The sequence below is a fragment of the Pseudophryne corroboree genome, chromosome 2, assembly GCF_028390025.1.
Source record: "Pseudophryne corroboree isolate aPseCor3 chromosome 2, aPseCor3.hap2, whole genome shotgun sequence".
Taxonomy (NCBI): Eukaryota; Metazoa; Chordata; class Amphibia; order Anura; family Myobatrachidae; genus Pseudophryne; species Pseudophryne corroboree.
In genome coordinates, this window is record NC_086445.1 from 12,028,548 (window position 1) to 12,053,751 (window position 25,204).

The following is a 25,204-nucleotide window of genomic DNA, read 5'->3' on the forward strand; positions in this document are numbered from 1 at the left end:
CGCCTATTGGGGAGTGTATTTTCACTTTGCAAGTGAACGCTTGTGCAGCCTAGCGGTACAAAAAAGTTTTGTGCAGTTTCTGAGTAGGTTTGAACTTACTCAGCCGCTGCGATCACTTCAGCCTGTCTTGTCCCGGAATTGACGTCAGACACCCGCCCTGCAAACTCTTGGACACGCCTGCATTTTTCCAACCACTCCCAGAAAACGGTCAGTTGCCACCCACAAACGCCCTCTTCCTGTCAATCTCCTTGCGATCGGCTGTGCGTATGGATTCTTCGTAAAACCGATCACTCAGAAACGATCCGCTTTGTACCTGTACGATCCGCATGCGCATTGCGGTGCATATGCATGCGCAGTTTTGACCTGATCGCACCGCAGTGAAAAAACCTAGCGTGCGATCAGGTCGAAATGACCCCCCCCAATTGAAAGGAAACGTATGCTTAAAAAGATTAATTTAAAATGTAACAATAAAATAAAAGCCTCTGTGGGATTTCTGCTTTAAGCATAGTTGGACGTAATATCCCAGAAAATCATCTAAGTACTTGTAGAGGAGAAATGCTGCCATTGCAGAGGAACTTATACTGGATAATATGATAAAGCATCACCTGAAAATGCTACTTATCCCCAAATGCTATGACATATAGGACCCCTGCCCTATACTGTCCATCCATCACTATAATCACACCTCTCCTGCTTTATTCTCAGTTCCCCGACTGCCTGAGTCATAAGTACATTTTTCTAGTTTATAAAACAGGTATAAAGTCACAATATAATAGCGCGTGGAGACAGAGCAGACAGGTAGCTACACCTGGAGACTGCTGACAGCACAGAGGTCATAATATGAATTAAAGATGAAATATGTCTGCTGTTAGGTGATGGAATGATACGCCGGTCCTAGCCTCAATACATCATGCAGCGCAAGACATCTGGCACCAGTGAGCTGCGCCAAATGGTGTAGTGTCATTTGTGCATCTCTTTCATCCAAATGTGTCTCTTAGTCGCAATGCGATGCAACAAAACCGCTTCACGAGACCGCACTGAATAATTTGATATTCAACAATTGTATATCTGTGTGTGACTTGGATATACTGTATGAGCCTGAATTTGTGACCCTGACTTTTAACCCCCTTAGGAGCTGCCCCCAGTGTAGCCAGAGACATACATGCAATGGAGCATGGCTGGAGTCTTCATTGGGTCACTGGTTATAAATGGTCTGCGGGGGACAGATACTGTAGGGCACGTGTGATGAAAGCACTAGTAAGGTTGTACACAAGAGATTCATTTGTACCAGGTATGTGATTTAAGACCAAAGGAAAATGACTGTGACTACAAAACAGGCTAATTAAAATGTTTTGAGCTTTAGTAAAAGCTGGATAAGGGTTCCTGGAGTTGTGGATGGAGAGAGAAGGACGGCTCCATCCATTAGGCCCATATCGGGTCTTTAGGCCTTCAGCCTGAGATCAGGCTAATTAGTGCCTGCACCTGTAGAGACCAATATTGCTGTGTCAGGGATTTACTCGGGGTCTCACTTCTTGGGGGAATAGGTAGCAGCTTGTTCAGAGACAGTGTGATGTGTGTGTGTGAGTAATGTGCATATGCCTTTGTTGTGGTGGGGGCATTGGGTCCTTTCATGCTTAGAGAGGGAATCTGTGTGTTAGTCCTCAGACAGGTTAGGATTTATTTTATGTTTTGTTTATCTGTACTGTACAATAAAGCTAGCTACGGCTAGATTGCATGAAAACCCTGGACTGGTGTGCTTTTTTTGCTGGCTGCTGTGTGTTTGGAAGTGCCCATATACCCCAGGAAAGGGAATCCCTACCTTGATCTCCTCAGAGAAGATTTATAAAAACACTTGAGGGATCCGCAAAGGTCTCTCACACGCGTGAAGTCTGATGTCTACACATACGCAGTAGCACGGCTGGATCCTAACCCCGCACTGCCAGTCACTCTACTTTTACACTCCCAGAGCCCCTGTCCTGGCCTCTGAACATTAAGACATTCGCTCATTGCTATGATAAGTGGCAATAAGAAATTATGATTATAGTGATCAAGGATCAAGTCCCAATCACTAATAAGCCCCATAGTGGGAGAACATCGGGGGATCCTCACCCATGAAGTAAGCCGCAGTCTTGCAGATGACCTCTCCGAAGATGAAGTTCTCCATGATGTTGGGGATGAGGGTAAACGGCATGCAGAACAGAGACAGCATGATGTCACTGACGGCCAGGGACAGCAGGAAGGAGTTGGTGATGGTCCGGAGGCGTTTGTTCATCACTAGTACGATGATGATGAGCGTGTTCCCAAAGACACTCAGCAGGAAGATGATGCAGTAGAGCAGGATCCTCACCCAGTTCAGGTCTGAAAAGAGAAGATGTTCTGTCAGCACCTCCAGCGCTATTACTTCCTCTTCATCGTCACTATCATATAAGCCAGCAACCCTCCTCTGGTTCCACCACCACAACGTCCCTCAAACAAAGCGGTGCACTGGGGAAAAGGTGCTGTATCCCAATTGCCTCCAGGCATCAACTGTCCTTTCCTAACCTGCTGGAGAAGAGTCACTATGGGTTACACCACCTTTGTCATGTGCACCAGATATCACAGATCTCCCCTAATAATATTGTGGGTTAAAGACTGAAATCTATAAATAATTTAAAATAGATTAAGTAGAAAAAAAACTAATCGTGACTTCTACATCCATTATACAAAGCAGTGACCAGAAAATGAAGTTATCCCAATCTGTCTGAGCAGGCGGCATAAGAGGTATTACTGTGACAAGTCTGCAGAGCAAGGTCACCATTGCTCAGAGACACGTGCTCCGCCGGGAACTATGAGGAGGGGGGTGCTCGGAGATTTCCAGGCTTAAAGACCAGTGATGAGGACATAGATATGGGTGATAAATATGAAACAAAAACAAATAGCCCTCAACAAGTCGCACTCACGTACACAATCTGACAAACACTCAAGGACACAGTCTCATAAACACACACACACACACACACACAGTCACACTCAGAAACACACACACACTCAGCAACACACAGTCACATTCAGAAACACACACACACTCAGCAACACACAGCCACACTCAGAAACACGCACACAAACACTCAGCAACACACAGTCACACTCAGAAACACACACACACACACACACACTCAGCAACACACAGTCACACTCACGTACACAATCTGACAAACACTCAAGGACACAGTCTCATAAACACACAAAAACACGCACAACAGGGTCGCCATCAGGGGGGGACTGTAGGGACTGGGGACCCGGGCCCAGACAGAGAGGGGGGACCGCACTACTGCTTGCCGACCCTGGCTAATCCATACGTCTGCTGGGCAGGCTGCACCGCTGCCGGTACCGCAGACCATCACTACACACAGCCTTAGGTAAGAGCATACTTGCCTGCCTGCCCCTCTCCATGAGGGAGAAAATAAGATTTTACTTACCGATAAATCTATTTCTCATAGTCCGTAGTGGATGCTGGGGACTCCGTCAGGACCATGGGGAATAGCGGCTCCGCAGGAGACAGGGCACAAAAGCAAGCTTTTAGGATCACATGGTGTGTACTGGCTCCTCCCCCTATGACCCTCCTCCAAGCCTCAGTTAGGTACTGTGCCCGGACGAGCGTACACAATAAGGAAGGATCTTGAATCCCGGGTAAGACTCATACCAGCCACACCAATCACACCGTACAACTTGTGATTTGAACCCAGTTAACAGTATGATAACAATGAAGTAGCCTCTAAAAAAGATGGCTCACAACAATAATAACCCGATTTTTTTGTAACAATAACTATGTACAAGTAATGCAGACAATCCGCACTTGGGATGGGCGCCCAGCATCCACTACGGACTATGAGAAATAGATTTATCGGTAAGTAAAATCTTATTTTCTCTAACGTCCTAGTGGATGCTGGGGACTCCGTCAGGACCATGGGGATTATACCAAAGCTCCCAAACAGGCGGGAGAGTGCGGATGACTCTGCAGCACCGAATGAGAGAACTCCAGGTCCTCCTCAGCCAGGGTATCAAATTTGTAGAATTTAGCAAACGTGTTTGCCCCTGACCAAGTTGCAGCTCGGCAAAGTTGTAAAGCCGAGACCCCTCGGGCAGCCGCCCAAGATGAGCCCACCTTCCTTGTGGAATGGGCATTTACAGATTTTGGCTGTGGCAGGCCTGCCACAGAATGTGCAAGCTGAATTGTACTACAAATCCAACGAGCAATAGTCTGCTTAGATGCTGGAGCACCCAGCTTTTTGGGTGCCTACAATATAAACAGCAAGTCAGACTTTCTGACTCCAGCCGTCCTGGAATTATATATATATATATATATATATTTTCAGGGCCCTGACAACGTCTAGCAACTTGGAGTCCTCCAAGTCCCTAGTAGCCGCAGGCACCACAATAGGTTGTTTCAGGTGAAACGCTGACACCACCTTAGGAAGAAACTGGGGACGAGTCCGCAGTTCTGCCCTGTCCCGAATGGAAAATCAAATATGGGCTTTTGTAAGACAAAGCCGCCAATTTTGACAATCGCCTGGCCGAGGCCAGGGCCAACAGCATGGTCACTTTCCATGTGAGATATTTCAAATCCACAGATTTGAGTGGTTCAAACCAATATGATTTGAGGAATCCCAACACTACGTTGAGATCCCACGGTGCCACTGGAGGCACACAAGGGCTGTATATGCAATACTCCCTTGACAAACGTCTGGACTTCAGGAACTGAAGCCAATTCTTTCTGGAAGAAAATCTATAGGGCCGAAACTTGAACCTTAATGGACCCCAATTTGAGGCTCATAGACACTCCTGTTTGCAGGAAGTGCAGAAATCGACCTAGTTGAAATTTTTTTTTTTTTTTTTTCGTGGGGCCTTCCTGGCCTCACCCACGCAACATATTTTTACCACATGTGGTGATAACGTTGTGCGGTCACCTCCTTCCTGGCTTTGACCAGGGTAGGTATGACCTCTTCCGGAATGCCTTTTCCCTTAGGATCCGGCGTTCAAACCGCCGTGCCGTCAAACGCAGTCGCGGTAAGTCTTGGAACAGACAAGGTCCCTGCTGGAGCAGGTCCTTTCTTAAAGGCCGATGCCACGGTTCCTCTTGGAACAGACATGGTACTTGCTGAAAGCAAATCCCTTCTTAGCTCCCGAGGCCATTAGTCCTCTGTGAGCATCTCTTGAAGTTCCGGTTACCAAGTCCCTCTTGGCCAATCCGGAGCCACGAGTATAGTTCTTACTCCTCTATGTCTTATAATTCTCAATACCTTGGTTATGAGAAGCAGAGGAGGGAACACATACACCGACTGTTACACCCACGGTGTTACCAGGACGTCCACAGCTATCGCCTGAAGGTCTCGTGACCTGGCGCAATACCTGTCCCATTTTTTGTTCGGGCGGGACGCCATCATGTCCACCTTTGGTCTTTCCCAACGGTTCACAATCATGCAGAAAACTTCCCGATGAAGTTCCCACTCTCCCGGGTGGAGGTCGTGCCTGCTGAGGAAGTCTGCTTCCCAGTCGTCCACTCCCGGAATGAACACTGCTGACAGTGCTATCACATGATTTTCCGCCTAGCGAAAAATCCTTGCAGTTTTGCCACTGCCCTCCTGCTTCTTGTGCCGCCCTTTCTGTTTACGTGGGCGACTGCCGTGATGTTATCCCACTGGATCAATACCGGCTGACCTTGAAGCAGAGGTCTTGCTAAGCTTAGAGCATTATAAATTTGCTCTTAGCTCCAGTATATTTATGTGGAGAGAATTCTCCAGACTTGATCACACTCCTTGTGTGACTGCTCCCCAGCCTCTCAGGCTGGCCTCCGTGGTCACGAGCATCCAATCCTGAATGCCGAATCTGCGGCCCTCTAGAAGATGAGCACTCTGTAATCACCACAGGAGAGACACCCTTGTCCTTGGATATAGGGTTATCCGCTGATGCATCTGAAGATGCGATCCGGACCATTTGTCCAGCAGATCCCACTGAAGAGTTCTTGCGTGAAATCTGCCGAATGGAAGCGCTTCGTAATAAGCCACCATTTTTACCAGGACTCTTGTGCAATGATGCACTGACACTTTTCCTGGTTTTAGGAGGATCCCGATTAGCTCGGATAACTCCCTGGCTTTCTCCTCTGGGAGAAACACCTTTTCCTGGACTGTGTCCAGAATCATCCCTAGGACCAGCAGACGTGTCGTCGGAACAACTGCGGTTTTGGAATATTTAGAATCCACCCGTGCTGTCGTAGAACTACTTGAGATAGTGCTACTCCGACCTCCAACTGTTCTCTGGACCTTGTTCTTATCAGGAGGTCGTCCATTTTCTTTGAAGACGAATCCTCCTTTCGGTCATTACCTTGGTAAGGACCCGGGGTGCCTTGGACAATCCAACGGCATCGTCTTGAAACTGATAGTGACAGTTCTGTACCACGAACCTGAGGTACCCTTGGTGAGAAAAGGCAAATTTTGGGACATGGAGGTAAGCATCCCTGATGTCCCGGGACACCATATAGTCCCCTTGTTCTTTGCTATCACTGCTCTGAGTGACTCCATCTGGATTTGAACCCTTGTAAGTGTTCAAATTTTTCAGATTTAGAATAGGTCTCACCTAGCCTTCAGTACCACCATATAGTGTGGAGTAATACCCCTTTCCTTGTTGTCGGAGGGGTAATTTTATTATCACCTGCTGGGAATACAGCTTGTGAATTGTTTTCAATACTGCCTCCCTGTCGGAGGCAGACATTGGTACAGCAGACTACAGGAACCTGCGAGGGGGGAAACCTCTCGACATTCCAATCTGTACCCCTTGGATACTACTTGTAGGATCCAGGGGTCCTGTACGGTCCCAGCGTCATGCTGAGAACTTGGTAGAAGCGGTGGAGGGCTTCTGTTCCTGGGAATGGGCTGCCTGCTGCAGTCTTCTTCCCTTTCCTCTATCCCTGGGCAGATATGACTCTTATAGGGACGAAAGGACTGAGGCTGAAAAGACGGTGTCTTTTTCTGCAGAGATGTGACTTAGGGTAAAAAACGGTGGATTTTCCAGCAGTTGCCCTGGCCACCAGGTCCCATGGACCGACCCCAAATAACTCCTTCCCTTTATACGGCAATACATCTTTGTGCCGTTTGGAATCTGCATCACCTGACCACTGTCGTGTCCATAAACATCTTCTTGCAGATATGGACATCGCATTTACTCTTGATGCCAGAGTGCAAATATCCCTCTGCGCATCTCGCATATATAGAAATGCATCCTTTAAATGCTCTATTGTCAATAAAATACTGTCCCTGTCAAAGGTATCAATATTTTTAGTCAGGGAATCCGACCAAGCCACCTCAGCTCTGCACATCCAGGCTGAGGCGATCGCTGGTCGCAGTAAAACACCAGCATGTGTGTGTATACTTTTTAGGATATTTTTCAGCCTCCTATCAGCTGGCTCCTTAAGTACGGCCCTATCCGTAGATGGTACCGCCGCTTGTTCTGATAAGCGTGTGAGCGCCTTATCCACCCTGAGGGGTGTTTCCCACCGCGCCTTAACTTCTGGCGGGAAAAGGTATACCGCCAATAATTTTCTATCGGGGGAAACCCACGCATCATCACACACTTCATTTAATTTATCTGATTCAGGAAAAACTACAGGTAGTTTTTTCACCTCACATATAATACCCTCTTTTGTGGTACTTGTAGTATCAGAAATATGTAACACCTCCTTCATTGCCCTTAACGTGTGGCCCTAAAAGAAAATACGTTTGTTTCTTCACCGTCGACACTGAAATCAGTGTCCGTGTCTGGGTCTGTGTCGACCGACTGAGGTAAATGGGCATTTTACAGCCCCTGACGGTGTTTGAGACGCCTGGACAGATACTAATTTGTTCGCCGGCCCTCTCATGTCGTCAACCGGCTTGCAGCGTGTTGACATTGTCACGTAATTTCCATAAATAAGCCATCCATTCCGGTGTCGACTCCCTAGAGAGTGACATCACCATTACAGGCAATTTGCTCCGCCTCCTCACCAATATTTTCCTCATACATGTCGACACACACGTACCGACATACAGCACACACATAGGGAATGCTCTGATAGAGGACAGGACCCACTAGCCCTTTGGGGAGACAGAGGGAGAGTTTGCCAGCACACACCAAAACGCTATAATTATCCAGGGACAACCTTTATATAAGTGTTCCTCCTTATAGCATTTTAATATATATACATATCGCCAAATCAGTGCCCCCCCTCTCTGTTTTAACCCTGTTTCTGTAGTGCAGTGCAGGGGAGAGCATGGGAGCCTTCCCACCAGCCTTTCTGTGAGGGAAAATGGCGCTGTGTGCTGAGGAGAATAGGCCCCGCCCCCTTTTCGGCGGGCTTCTTCTCCGGAGTTTTAGATATCTGGCAGGGGTTAAATACATCCATATAGCCTCAAGGGCTATATGTGATGTATTTTTCGCCATACAGGTATTATACATTGCTGCCCAGGGCGCCCCCCCCCAGCGCCCTGCACCCTCCGTGACCGCTGTGTGAAGTGTGCTGACAACAATGGCGCACAGCTGCAGTGCTGTGCGCTACCTGATGAAGACTGAGAGTCTTCTGCCGCCTGGTTCCGGACCTCTTCATCTTCAGCGTCTGCAAGGGGGGTCGGCGGCGCGGCTCCGGGACGAACCCCAGGGCGAGCCCTGTGTTCCGACTCCCTCTGGAGCTATGTCCAGTAGCCTAAGAATCCAATCCATCCTGCACGCAGGTGAGTTGAAAATCTCTCCCCTAAGTCCCTCGATGCAGTGAGCCTGTTGCCAGCAGGACTCACTGAAAATAAAGAACCTAAAAACTTTTTCTAAGTAACTCTTTAAGAGAGCCACCTAGATTGCACCCTTCTCGGCCGGGCACAAAAACCTAACTGAGGCTTGGAGGAGGGTCATAGGGGGAGGAGCCAGTACACACCATGTGATCCTAAAAGCTTGCTTTTGTGCCCTGTCTCCTGCGGAGCCGCTATTCCCCATGGTCCTGACGGAGTCCCCAGCATCCACTAGGACGTTAGAGAAAATGCTCTGTTCCTGGACTTTCCTGGTAATGTATGATTGCCATCACCTGTGGTGAAACACCTTTCTTATCAATTACCTAGCTCACCACAGGTGATGGCAATCATACATTACCAGGAAAGTCCAGGAACAGAGCATTTTCTCCCTCATGGAGAGGGTCGGGTAGGCAAGTATGGATTAGAAGCGCAGATCACTGCACTGCAACCTGTCATCAACAACCCCCCCTCCCCCCGTGCCATATACAGACCACTGCACTGCAACCTGTCATCAACAACCCCCCCTCCCCCCGAGCCATATACAGACCACTGCACTGCAACCTGTCTTCAACAATCCCCCTCCCAGACTTGCCTACTCTCCCGGAATGGCCGGGAGGCTCTCGAAAATCGGGTGACCCTCCCGGCCCCCCGGAACAACAGGCAAGTCTCCCGATTGCAGGGGTTCCCCACTGCCCGGCCGCCCACTTAGCGAGTAAAGTGGGCGGTCTGGGCAGGCGATGACGCGATTCTTGTTGAATCGCGTCATCATAGCCACGCCCCCTGCTGTATAATGCCGGTAATAGCGGCATTACACAGCGGGGGCGTGGCTTACGTGACACGTTCCCGCAACCACGCCCCGTCCCGCCTCCTCCACGCCTCTGGAGAGAGCAGCCAGAAAGTCGGCAAGTATGCCCCCTCCCCCCGTGCGATATACAGACCACTGCACTGCAACCTGTCATCAACAACCCCCCTCCCCCCGTGCCATATACAGACCACTGCACTGCAACCTGTCATCAACAACCCCCCCTCCCCCCGTGCCATATACAGAACACTGCACTGCAACCTTTCATCAACAACCCCCCCTCCCCCCGTGCCATATACAGACCACTGCACTGCAACCTGTAATCAACAACCCCCCTCCCCTCGTGCCATATACAGACCACTGCACTGCAACCTGTCATCAACAACCCCCCCTTCCCCTGTGCCATATACAGACCACTGCACTGCAAACTGTCAACAACCCCCCCTCCCCCTGTGCCATATGCAGACCACTGCACTGCAACCTGTCATCAACAATCCCCCTCCCCCCGTGCCATATACAGACCACTGCACTGCAACCTGTCATCAACAACCCCCCTTCCCCCCTTGCCATATACAGACCACTGCACTGCAACCTGTCATCACCAACCCCCCCTCCCCCCGTGCCATATACAGACCACTGCACTGCAACCTGTCATCAACAATCCCCCTACCCCCGTGCAATAAACAGACCACTGCACTGTAACCTGTCATCAACAACCCCCCCTCCCCCCGTGCCATATACAGAACACTGCACTGCAACCTTTCATCAACAACCCCCCCTCCCCCCGTGCGATATACAGACCACTGCACTGCAACCTGTCATCAACAACCCCCCTCCCCCCGTGCCATATACAGACCACTGCACTGCAACCTGTCATCAACAACCCCCCCTCCCCCTGTGCCATATACAGACCACTGCACTGCAACCTGTCAACAACCCCCCCTCCTCCTGTGCCATATGCAGACCACTGCACTGCAACCTGTCATCAACAATCCCCCTCCCCCCGTGCCATATACAGACCACTGCACTGCAACCTGTCATCAACAACCCCCCTCCCCCGTGCCATATACAGACCACTGCACTGCAACCTGTCATCAACAATCCCCCTCCCCCCGTGCAATATACAGACCACTGCACTGCAACCTGTCATCAACAACCCCCCCTCCCCCCGTGCCATATACAGAACACTGCACTGCAACCTTTCATCAACAACCCCCCCTCCCCCGTGCCATATACAGACCACTGCACTGCAACCTGTCATCAATAACCCCCCCTCACCCCTTTCCATATACAGACCACTGCACTGCAACCTGTAATCAACAACCCACCCTCCCCCGTGCCATATACAGACCACTGCACTGCAACCTGTCATCAACAATCCCCCTCCCCCCGTGCCATATACAGACCACTGCACTGCAACCTGTCATTAACAACCCCACTCCCCCCGTGCCATATACAGATTACTGCACTGCAACCTGTCATCAACAACCCCCCTCCCCCCGTGCCATATACAGACCACTGCACTGCAACCTGTCTTCAACAACCCCCCTCCCCCCGTGCCATATACAGACCACTGCACTGCAACCTGTCATCAACAACCCCCCTCCCCCCGTGCCATATACAGGCCACTGCACAGCAACCTGTCATCAACAACCCCCCTCCCCTCGTGCCATATACAGACCACTGCACTGCAACCTGTCATCAACTACCCCCCCTCCCCCCGTGCCATATACAGACCACTGTACTGCAACCTGTCATCAACAACCCCCCTCCCCCCGTGCCATATACAGACCACTGCACTGCAACCTGTCATCAACAATCCCCCTCCCCCCGTGCAATATACAGACCACTGCACTGCAACCTGTCATCAACAACCCCCCCTCCCCCCGTGCCATATACAGAACACTGCACTGCAACCTTTCATCAACAACCCCCCCTCCCCCCGTGCCATATACAGACCACTGCACTGCAACCTGTAATCAACAACCCACCCTCCCCCGTGCCATATACAGACCACTGCACTGCAACCTGTCATCAACAATCCCCCTCCCCCCGTGCCATATACAGACCACTGCACTGCAACCTGTCATTAACAACCCCCCTCCCCCCGTGCCATATACAGATTACTGCACTGCAACCTGTCATCAACAACCCCCCTCCCCCCGTGCCATATACAGACCACTGCACTGCAACCTGTCTTCAACAACCCCCCTCCCCCCGTGCCATATACAGACCACTGCACTGCAACCTGTCATCAACAACCCCCCTCCCCCCTTGCCATATACAGGCCACTGCACTGCAACCTGTCATCAACAACCCCCCTCCCCTCGTGCCATATACAGACCACTGCACTGCAACCTGTCATCAACTACCCCCCCTCCCCCCGTGCCATATACAGACCACTGTACTGCAACCTGTCATCAACAACCCCCCTCCCCCCGTGCCATATACAGACCACTGCACTGCAACCTGTCATCAACAACCCCCCCCTCCCCCCGTGCCATATACAGACCACTGCACTGCAACCTGTCATCAACAATCCCCCTCCCACTGTGCCATATACAGACCACTGCACTGCAACCTGTCATCAACAACCCCCCCCTCCCCCCGTGCCATATACAGATCACTGCACTGCAACCTGTCATCAACAACCCTCCCTCCCCCCGTGCCATATACAGACCACTGCACTGCAACCTGTCATCAACAATCCCCCTCCCCCCGTACCATATACAGACCACTGCACTGCAACCTGTCATCAACTACCACCGCTCCCCCGTGCCATATACAGAACACTGCACTGCAACCTGTCATCAACAACCCCCCTCCCCCCGTGCCATACACAGACCACTGCACTGCAACCTGTCATCAACAATCCCCCTCCCCACGTACCATATACAGACCACTGCACTGCAACCTGTCATCAACAACCCCCCTCCCCCCGTGCCATACACAGACCACTGCACTGCAACATGTCATCAACAATCCCCCTCCCCCCGTACCATATACAGACCACTGCACTGCAACCTGTCATCAACAACCCCCCTCCCCCCGTGCGATATACTGACCACTGCACTGCAACCTGTCATCAACAACCCCCCCTCCCCCCGTGCCATATACAGACCACTGCACTGCAACCTGTCATAAACAACCCCCTTCCCCCCGATCCATATACAGACCACTGCACTGCAACCTTTCATCAACAACCCCCTCCCCCCGTGCCATATACAGACCCCTGCACTGCAACCTGTCATCAACAACCCCCCCTCCCCCCGTGCCATATACAGACCACTGCACTGCAACCTGTCATTAACAACCCCACTCCCCCCGTGCCATATACAGATTACTGCACTGCAACCTGTCATCAACAACCCCCCTCCCCCCGTGCCATATACAGACCACTGCACTGCAACCTGTCTTCAACAACCCCCCTCCCCCCGTGCCATATACAGACCACTGCACTGCAACCTGTCATCAACAACCCCCCTCCCCCCGTGCCATATACAGGCCACTGCACTGCAACCTGTCATCAACAACCCCCCTCCCCTCGTGCCATATACAGACCACTGCACTGCAACCTGTCATCAACTACCCCCCCTCCCCCCGTGCCATATACAGACCACTGTACTGCAACCTGTCATCAACAACCCCCCTCCCCCCGTGCCATATACAGACCACTGCACTGCAACCTGTCATCAACAATCCCCCTCCCCCCGTGCAATATACAGACCACTGCACTGCAACCTGTCATCAACAACCCCCCCTCCCCCCGTGCCATATACAGAACACTGCACTGCAACCTGTCATCAACAACCCCCCTCCCCCATGCCATATACAGACCACTGCACTGCAACCTGTCATAAACAACCCCCCCTCCCCCGTGCCATATACAGACCACTGCACTGCAACCTGTCATGAACAACCCCCTCCCCCCGTGCCATATACAGACCCCTGCACTGCAACCTGTTATCAACAACCCCCCTCCCCCCGTGCAATATACAGACCCCTGCACTGCAACCTGTCATCAACAATCCCCCTCCCCCTGTGCCATATACAGACCACTGCACTGCAACCTGTCATCAACATCCCCCTCCCCCGTGCCATATAAAGACCACTGCACTGCAACCTGTCATCAACAACCCCTCCTCCCCCCGTGCCATATACAGAACACTGCACTGCAACCTGTCAACAACCCCCCCTCCCCCCGTGCCATATACAGACCACTGCACTGCAACCTGTCATCAACAACCCCCCCTCCCCCCGTGCCATATACAGACCACTGCACTGCAACCTGTCATCAACAATCCCCCTCCCCCCGTGCCATACACAGACCACTGCACTGCAACCTGTCATCAACAACCCCCCCTCCCCCCGTGCCATATACAGAACACTGCACTGCAACCTGTCAACAACCCCCCCTCCCCCCGTGCCATATACAGACCACTGCACTGCAACCTGTCATCAACAATCCCCCTCCCCCCGTGCCATATACAGACCACTGCACTGCAACCTGTCATCAACAACCCCCCCTCACCCCGTGCCATATACAGACCACTGCACTGCAACCTGTAATCAACAACCCCCCTCCCGCGTGCCATATACAACAACCCCCCTCCCCCCGTGCCATATACAGACCACTGCACTGCAACCTGTCATCAACAACCCCCCTCCCACCGTGCCATATACAGACCACTGCACTGCAACCTGTCATCAAGTACCCCCCGTGCCATATACAGACCACTGCACTGCAACCTGTCATCAACAACCCCCCTCCCCCCGTGCGATATACAGACCACTGCACTGCAACCTGTCATCAACAACACCCCCTCCCCCGTGCCATATACAGACCACTGCACTGCAACGTGTCATCAACAACCCCCTCCCCCCGTGCCATATACAGACCCCTGCACTGCAACCTGTCATCAACAACGCCCCTCCCCCCGTGCCATATACAGACCCCTGCACTGCAACCAGTCATCAACAACCCCCCCTCCCATATACAGACCACTGCACTGCAACCTGTCATCAACAACCCCCCTCCCCCCGTGCCATATACAGACCACTGCACTGCATCCTGTCATCAACAATCCCCCTCCCCCCGTGCCATATACAGACCACTACACTGCAACCTGTCATCAACAACCCCCCCTCCCATATACAGAACACTGCACTACAACCTGTCAACAACCCCCCTCCCCCCGTGCCATATACAGACCACTGCACTGCAACCTGTCATCAACAATCCCCCACCCCCCGTGCCATATACAGACCACTGCACTGCAACCTGTCATCAAAAACCCCCCTCCCCCCGTGCCATATACAGACCACTGCACTGCAACCTGTCATCAACAACCCCCCCTCACCCCGTGCCATATACAGACCACTGCACTGCAACCTGTAATCAACAACCCCCCCTCCCGCGTGCCATATACAGACCATATACAACTACCCCCCTCCCCCCGTGCCATATACAGACCCCTGCACTGCAACCTGTCATCAACAACCCCCCCTCCCCCCGTACCATATACAGACCACTGCACTGCAACCTGTCATCAAGTACCCCCCTCCCCCGGGCCATATACAGACCACTGCACTGCAACCTGTCATCAACAACCCCCTCCCCCCGTGCGATATACAGACCACTGCACTGCAACCTGTCATCAACAACCCCCCTCCCCCGTGCCATATACAGACCACTGCACTGCAACCTGTCATCAACAATCCCCCTCCCCCCGTGCCAAATACAGACCACTGCACTGCAACCTGTCAACAAACCCCTCCCCCGTGCCATATACAGACCACTGCACTGCAACCTGTCATAAACAACCCCCCCTCCCCCCGTGCCATATACAGACCACTGCACTGCAACCTGTCATCAACAACCCCCCTCCCCCCGTGCCATATACAGACCACTGCACTGCAACCTGTCATAAACAACCCCCCCTCCACCCGTGCCATATACAGACCACTGCACTGCAACCTGTCATGAACAACCCCCTCCCCCTGTACCATATATAGACCCCTGCACTGCAACCTGTCATCAACAACCCCCCTCCCCCCGTGCAATATACAGACCCCTGCACTGCAACCTGTCATCAACATCCCCCTTCCCCCGTGCCATATACAGACCACTGCACTGCAACCTGTCATCAACAACCCCCCCCCTCCCCCCGTGCCATATACAGAACACTGCACTGCAACCTGTCAACAACCCCCCTTGCCATATACAGACCACTGCACTGCAACCTGTCATCAACAACCCCCCTCCCCCCGTGCGATATACAGACCACTGCACTGCAACCTGTCATCAACAACCCCCCCTCCCCCGTGCCATATACAGACCACTGCACTGCAACCTGTCATCAACAACCCCCTCCCCCTGTGCCATATACAGACCCCTGCACTGCAAACTGTCATCAACAACCCCCCTCCCCCCGTGCCATATACAGACCCCTGCACTGCAACCTGTCATCAACAATCCCCCTCCCACTGTGCCATATACAGACCCCTGCACTGCAACCTGTCATCAACAACCCCCCCTCCCCCCGTGCCATATACAGACCACTGCACTGCAACCTGTCATCAACAACCCCCCCTCCCCCCGTGCCATATACAGACCACTGCACTGCAACCTGTCATCAACAACCCCCCTCCCCCCGTGCCATATACAGACCACTGCACTGCAACCTGTCATCAACAACCCCCCCTCCCCCGTGCCATATACAGAACACTGCACTGCAATCTGTCAACAACCCCCCCTCCCCTCGTGCCATATACAGACCACTGCACTGCAACCTTTCATCAACAATCCCCCACCCCCCGTGCCATATACAGACCACTGCACTGCAACCTGTCATCAACAACCCCCCCTCCTCATATACAGACCACTGCACTGCAACCTGTCATCAACAACCCCCCCTCAGCCCGTGCCATATACAGACCACTGCACTGCAACCTGTAATCAACAACCCCCCTCCCGCGTGCCATATACAGACCATATACAACAACCCCCTCCCCCTGTGCCATATACAGACCACTGCACTGCAACCTGTCATCAAGTACCCCCCTCCCCCGGGCCATATACAGACCACTGCACTGCAACCTGCCATCAACAACCCCCCTCCCCCCGTGCGATATAAAGACCACTGCACTGCAACCTGTCATCAACAACCCCCCCTTCCCGGTGCCATATACAGACCACTGCACTGCAACCTGTCATCAACAATCCCCCTCCCCCCGTGCCATATACAGACCACTGCACTGCAACCTGTCATCAACAACCCCCCTCCCCCGTGCCATATACAGACCACTGCACTGCAACCTGTCATCAACAACCCCCCTCCCCCCGTGCCATATACAGACCACTGCACTGCAACCTGTCATCAACAACCCCCCCTCCCCCCGTGCCATATACAGACCACTGCACTGCAACCTGTCATAAACAACCCCCCCTCCCCCCGTGCCATATACAGACCACTGCACTGCAACCTGTCATGAACAATCCCCTCCCCCCGTGCCATATACAGACCCCTGCACTGCAACCTGACATCAACAATCCCCCTGTGCCATATACAGACCACTGCACTGCAACCTGTCATCAACATCCCCCTCCCCCCGTGCCATATACAGACCACTGCACTGCAACCTGTCATCAAAAAAAAACCCTCCCCCCGTGCCATATACAGAACACTGCACTGCAACCTGTCAACAACCCCCCCTCCCCCCGTGCCATATACAGACCACTGCACTGCAACCTGTCATCAACAACCCCCCCTCCCCCCGTGCCATATACAGACCACTGCACTGCAACCTGTCATCAACAATCCCCCTCCCCCCATGCCAATAAACAGACCACTGCACTGCAACCTGTCATCAACAACCCCCCCTCCCCCCGTGCCATACACAGACCACTGCACTGCAACATGTCATCAACAACCCCCCTCCCCCCGTGCGATATACAGACCACTGCACTGCAACCTGTCATCAACAACCCCCCCTCCCCCCGTGCCATATACAGACCACTGCACTGCAACCTGTCATCAACAATCCCCCTCCCCCCGTGCCATATACAGACCACTGCACTGCAACCTGTCATCAACAACCCCCCCTCCCCCGTGCCATATACAGACCACTGCACTGCAACCTGTCATCAACAACCCCCCTCCCCCCGTGCCATATACAGAACACTGCAATGCAACCTGTCATCAACAACCCCCCTCCCCCCGTGCCATATACAGACCACTGCACTGCAACCTGTCATAAACAACCCCCCCTCCCCCGTGCCATATACAGACCACTGCACTGCAACCTGTCATCAACAACCCCCTCCCCCCGTGCCATATACAGACCCCTGCACTGCAACCTGTTATCAACAACCCCCCTCCCCCCGTGCAATATACAGACCCCTGCACTGCAACCTGTCATCAACAATCCCCCTCCCCCTGTGCCATATACAGACCACTGCACTGCAACCTGTCATCAACATCCCCCTCCCCCGTGCCATATACAGACCACTGCACTGCAACCTGTCATCAACAACCCCTCCTCCCCCCGTGCCATATACAGAACACTGCACTGCAACCTGTCAACAACCCCCCCTCCCCCCGTGCCATATACAGACCACTGCACTGCAACCTGTCATCAACAACCCCCCCTCCCCCCGTGCCAAATACAGACCACTGCACTGCAACCTGTCATCAACAATCCCCCTCCCCCCGTGCCATACACAGACCACTGCACTGCAACCTGTCATCAACAACCCCCCCCTCCCCCCGTGCCATATACAGAACACTGCACTGCAACCTGTCAACAACCCCCCCTCCCCCCGTGCCATATACAGACCACTGCACTGCAACCTGTCATCAACAATCCCCCTCCCCCAGTGCCATATACAGACCACTGCACTGCAACCTGTCATCAACAACCCCCCTCCCGCGTGCCATATACAACAACCCCCCTCCCCCCGTGCCATATACAGACCACTGCACTGCAACCTGTCATCAACAACCCCCCTCCCACCGTGCCATATACAGACCACTGCACTGCAACCTGTCATCAAGTACCCCCCGTGCCATATACAGACCACTGCACTGCAACCTGTCATCAACAACCCCCCTCCCCCCGTGCGATATACAGACCACTGCACTGCAACCTGTCATCAACAACACCCCCTCCCCCGTGCCATATACAGACCACTGCACTGCAACCTGTCATCAACAACCCCCTCCCCCCGTGCCATATACAGACCCCTGCACTGCAACCTGTCATCAACAACGCCCCTCCCCCCGTGCCATATACAGACCCCTGCACTGCAACCTGTCATCAACAATCCCCCTCCCACTGTGCCATATACAGACCACTGCACTGCAACCTGTCATCAACAACCCCCCTCCCCCCGTGCCATATACAGACCACTGCACTGCAACCTGTCATCAACAACCCCCCCTCCCCCCGTGCCATATACAGACCACTGCACTGCAACCTATCAACAATCCCCCTCCCCCCGTGCCATATACAGACCACTGCACTGCAACCTGTCATCAACAACCCCCCCTCCCATATACAGAACACTGCACTGCAACCTGTCAACAACCCCCCTCCCCCCGTGCCATATACAGACCACTGCACTGCAACCTGTCATCAACAATCCCCCACCCCCCGTGCCATATACAGACCACTGCACTGCAACCTGTCATCAACAACCCCCCCTCCCCCCGTGCCATATACAGACCACTGCACTGCAACCTGTCATCAACAACCCCCCCTCACCCCGTGCCATATACAGACCACTGCACTGCAACCTGTAATCAACAACCCCCCCTACCGCGTGCCAAATACAGACCATATACAACAACCCCCCTCCCCCCGTGTCATATACAGACCCCTGCACTGCAACCTGTCATCAACAACCCCCCCTCCCCCCGTACCATATACAGACCACTGCACTGCAACCTGTCATCAAGTACCCCCCTCCCCCGGGCCATATACAGACCACTGCACTGCAACCTGTCATCAACAACCCCCCTCCCCCCGTGCGATATACAGACCACTGCACTGCAACCTGTCATCAACAACCCGCCTCCCCCGTGCCATATACAGACCACTGCACTGCAACCTGTCATCAACAATCCCCCTCCCCCCGTGCCATATACAGACCACTGCACTGCAACCTGTCAACAACCCCCCTCCCCCGTGCCATATACAGACCACTGCACTGCAACCTGTCATAAACAACCCCCCATCCCCCCGTGCCATATACAGACCACTGCACTGCAACCTGTCATCAACAACCCCTCTCCCCCCGTGCCATATACAGACCACTGCACTGCAACCTGTCATAAACAACCCCCCCTCCACCCGTGCCATATACAGACCACTGCACTGCAACCTGTCATGAACAACCCCCTCCCCCTGTACCATATACAGACCCCTGCACTGCAACCTGTCATCAACAACCCCCCTCCCCCCGTGCTATATACAGACCCCTGCACTGCAACCTGTCATCAACATCCCCCTCCCCCGTGCCATATACAGACCACTGCACTGCAACCTGTCATCAACAACCCCCCCTCCCCCCGTGCCATATACAGAACACTGCACTGCAACCTGTCAACAACCCCCCTTGCCATATACAGACCACTGCACTGCAACCTGTCATCAACAACCCCCCTCCCCCCGTGCCATATACAGACCACTGCACTGCAACCTGTCATCAACAACCCCCTCCCCCCGTGCCATATACAGACCCCTGCACTGCTACCTGTCATCAACAACCCCCCTCCCCCCCGTGCCATATACAGACCCCTGCACTGCAACCTGTCATCAACAATCCCCCTCCCACTGTGCCATATACAGACCACTGCACTGCAACCTGTCATCAACAACCCCCCCTCCCCCCGTGCCATATGCAGACCACTGCACTGCAACCTGTCATCAACAACCCCCCCTTCCCCCGTGCCATATACAGACCACTGCACTGCAACCTGTCATCAACAATCCCCCACCCCCCGTGCCATATACAGACCACTGCACTGCAACCTGTCATCAACAACCCCCCCTCCCCATATACAGACCCCTGCACTGCAACCTGTCATCAACAACCCCCCCTCAGCCCGTGCCATATACAGACCACTGCACTGCAACCTGTCATCAACAAACCCCCTCCCGCGTGCCATATACAAACCATATACAACAACCCCCCTCCCCCTGTGCCATATACAGACCCCTGCACTGCAACCTGTCATAACAACCCCCCCTCCCCCCGTACCATATACAGACCACTGCACTGCAACCTGTCATCAAGTACCCCCCCTCCCCCGGGCCATATACAGACCACTGCACTGCAACCTGCCATCAACAACCCCCCTCCCCCCGTGCGATATAAAGACCACTGCACTGCAACCTGTCATCAACAACCCCCCCTCCCCGGTGCCATATACAGACCACTGCACTGCAACCTGTCATCAACAATCCCCCTCCCCCGTGCCATATACAGACCACTGCACTGCAACCTGTCATCAACAACCCCCCTCCCCCGTGCCATATACAGACCACTGCACTGCAACCTGTCATCAACAACCCCCCTCCCCCCGTGCCATATATAGACCACTGCACTGCATCCTGTCATCAACAACCCCCCCTCCCCCCGTGCCATATACAGACCACTGCACTGCAACCTGTCATAAACAACCCCCCCCTCCCCCCGTGCCATATACAGACCACTGCACTGCAACCTGTCATGAACAACCCCCTCCCCCCGTGCCATATACAGACCCCTGCACTGCAACCTGTTATCAACAACCCACCTCCCCCCGTGCAATATACAGACCCCTGCACTGCAACCTGACATCAACAATCCCACTGTGCCATATACAGACCACTGCACTGCAACCTGTCATCAACATCCCCCTCCCCCCGTGCCATATACAGACCACTGCACTGCAACCTGTCATCAACAACCCCCCCCTCCCCCCGTGCCATATACAGAACACTGCACTGCAACCTGTCAACAACCCCCCCTCCCCCCGTGCCATATACAGACCACTGCACTGCAACCTGTCATCAACAACCCCCCCTCCCCCCGTGCCATATACAGACCACTGCACTGCAACCGGTCATCAACAATCCCCCTCCCCCCATGCCAATAAACAGACCACTGCACTGCAACCTGTCATCAACAACACCCCCTCCCCCCGTGCCATATACAGAACACTGCACTGCAACCTGTCAAAAAAAAACCCTCCCCCCGTGCAATATATACAGACCACTGCACTGCAACCTGTCATCAACAATCCCCCTCCCCCCGTGCCATATACAGACCACTGCACTGCAACCTGTCATCAACAACCCCCCCTCACCCCGTGACATATACAGACCACTGCACTGTAACCTGTAATCAACAACCCCCCTCCCGTGTGCCATATACAGACCATATACAACAACCCCCCGCCCCCCGTGCCATATACAGACCCCTGCACTGCAACCTGTCATCAACAACCCCCCTCCCCCCGTGCCATACACAGACCACTGCACTGCAACCTGTCATCAACAACCCCCCTCCCCCCGTGCGATATACAGACCACTGCACTGCAACCTGTCATCAACAACCCCCCTCCCCCGTGCCATATACAGACCACTGCACTGCACCCTGTCATCAACAATCCCCCTCCCCCGTGCCATATACAGACCACTGCACTGCAACCTGTCATCAACAACCCCCCTCCCCCCGTGCCATATACAGACCACTGCACTGCAACCTGTGATCAACAACCCCCCTCCCCCCGTGCCATATACAGACCACTGCACTGCAACCTGTCATGAACAACCCCCTCCCCCCATGCCATATACAGACCCCTGCACTGCAACCTGTCATCAACAACCCCCCTCCCCCCGTGCAATATACAGACCCCTGCACTGCAACCTGTCATCAACAATCCCCCTCCCCCTGTGCCATATACAGATCACTGCACTGCAACCTGTCATCAACATCCCCCTCCACCCGTGCCATATACAGACCACTGCACTGCAACCTGTCATCAACAACCCCCCTCCCCCCGTGCCATATACAGACCACTGCACTGCAACCTGTCATCAACAACCCCCCTCCCCCGTGCCATATACAGACCACTGCACTGCAACCTGTCATCAACAACCCCCCCTCCCCCCGTGCCATATACAGACCACTGCACTGCAACCTGTCATCAACAACCCCCTCCCCCCGTGCCATATACAGACCCCTGCACTGCAACCTGTCATCAACAATCCCCCTCCCCCTGTGCCATATACAGACCACTGCACTGCAACCTGTCATCGACATCCCCCTCCCCCCGTGCCATATACAGACAACTGCACTGCAACCTGTCATCAACAACCCCCCTCCCCCCGTGCCATATACAGACCCCTGCACTGCAACCTGTCATCAACAATCCCCCTCCCCCTGTGCCATATACAGACCACTGCACTGCAACCTGTCATCGACATCCCCCTCCCCCCGTGCCATATACAGACCACTGCACTGCAACCTGTCATCAACAACCCCCCTCCCCCGTGCCATATACAGACCACTGCACTGCAACCTGTCATCAACAACCCCCCTCCCCCGGGCCATATACAGACCACTGCACTGCAACCTGCCATCAACAACCCCCCTCCCCCTGTGCGATATAAAGACCACTGCACTGCAACCTGTCATCAAAAACCCCCCTCCCCCGTGCCATATACAGACCACTGCACTGCAACCTGTCATCAACAACCCCCCTCCCCCCGTGCCATATACAGATCACTGCACTGCAACCTGTCATCAACAACCCCCCCTCCCCCCGTGCCATATACAGACCACTGCACTGCAACCTGTCATCAACAACCCCCCCTCCCCCCGTGCCATATACAGACCACTGCACTGCAACCTGTCATGAACAACCCCCTCCCCCCGTGCCATATACAGACCCCTGCACTGCAACCTGTTATCAACAACCCCCCTCCCCCCGTGCAATATACAGACCCCTGCACTGCAACCTGACATCAACAATCCCCCTGTGCCATATACAGACCACTGCACTGCAACCTGTCATCAACATCCCCCTCCCCCCGTGCCATATACAGACCACTGCACTGCAACCTGTCATCAACAACCCCCCGTCCCCCCGTGCCATATACAGAACACTGCACTGCAACCTGTCAACAACCCCCCCTCCCCCCGTGCCATATACAGACCACTGCACTGCAACCTGTCATCAACAACCCCCCTCCCCCCGTGCCATATACAGACCACTGCACTGCAACCTGTCATCGACAATCCCCCTCCCCCCATGCCAATAAACAGACCACTGCACTGCAACCTGTCATCAACAACCCCCCCTCCCCCCGTGCCATATACAGAACACTGCACTGCAACCTGTCAACAACCCCCCCTCCCCCCGTGCAATATATACAGACCACTGCACTGCAACCTGTCATCAACAATCCCCCTCCCCCCGTGCCATATACAGACCACTGCACTGCAACCTGTCATCAACAATCCCCCTCCCCCCGTGCCATATACAGACCACTGCACTGCAACCTGTCAACAACCCCCCTCCCCCGTGCCATATACAGACCACTGCACTGCAACCGGTCATAAACAAACCCCCCTCCCCCCGTGCCATATACAGACCACTGCACTGCAACCTGTCATCAACAACCCCTCTCCCCCCGTGCCATATACAGACCACTGCACTGCAACCTGTCATAAACAACCCCCCCTCCACCCGTGCCATATACAGACCACTGCACTGCAACCTGTCATGAACAACCCCCTCCCCTTGTACCATATACAGACACCTGCACTGCAACCTGTCATCAACAACCCCCCTCCCCCGTGCAATATACAGACCCCTGCACTGCAACCTGTCATCAACATCCCCCTCCCCCGTGCCATATACAGACCACTGCACTGCAACCTGTCATCAACAACCCCCCCTCCCCCCGTGCCATGGCCCTCATTCCGAGTTGTTCGCTCGGTATTTTTCATCGCATCGCAGTGAAAATCCGCTTAGTACGCATGCGCAATGTTCGCACTGCGACTGCGCCAAGTAAATTTACTATGAAGAAAGTATTTTTACTCACGGCTTTTTCTTCGCTCCGGCGATCGTAATGTGATTGACAGGAAATGGGTGTTACTGGGCGGAAACACGGCGTTTCAGGGGCGTGTGGCTGAAAACGCTACCGTTTCCGGAAAAAACGCAGGAGTGGCCGGAGAAACGGTGGGAGTGCCTGGGCGAACGCTGGGTGTGTTTGTGACGTCAACCAGGAACGACAAGCACTGAACTGATCGCACAGGCAGAGTAAGTCTGGAGCTACTCTGAAACTGCTAAGTAGTTAGTAATCGCAATATTGCGAATACATCGGTCGCAATTTTAAGAAGCTAAGATTCACTCCCAGTAGGCGGCGGCTTAGCGTGTGTAACTCTGCTAAATTCGCCTTGCGACCGATCAACTCGGAATGAGGGCCCATATACAGAACACTGCACTGCAACCTGTCAACAACCCCCCTTGCCATATACAGACCACTGCACTGCAACCTGTCATCAACAACCCCCCTCCCCCCTCCCCCCGTGCGATATACAGACCACTGCACTGCA

At 53.6% G+C, this 25,204-nt stretch overlaps 1 protein-coding gene across 3 annotated transcripts in view; it reads right to left on the reverse strand.

The window, feature by feature from the left end:
* Positions 1-25,204, reverse strand: part of CCKBR (cholecystokinin B receptor) — a 197,255-nt gene that overhangs the window by 14,864 nt on the left and 157,187 nt on the right. For all 3 annotated transcript variants that reach the window (XM_063950795.1, XM_063950794.1, XM_063950793.1), the window contains one exon: positions 2,110-2,358. In XM_063950795.1, the coding sequence (XP_063806865.1) occupies positions 2,110-2,358 (249 nt within the window). The remainder of the gene's footprint in view (positions 1-2,109; positions 2,359-25,204) is intronic.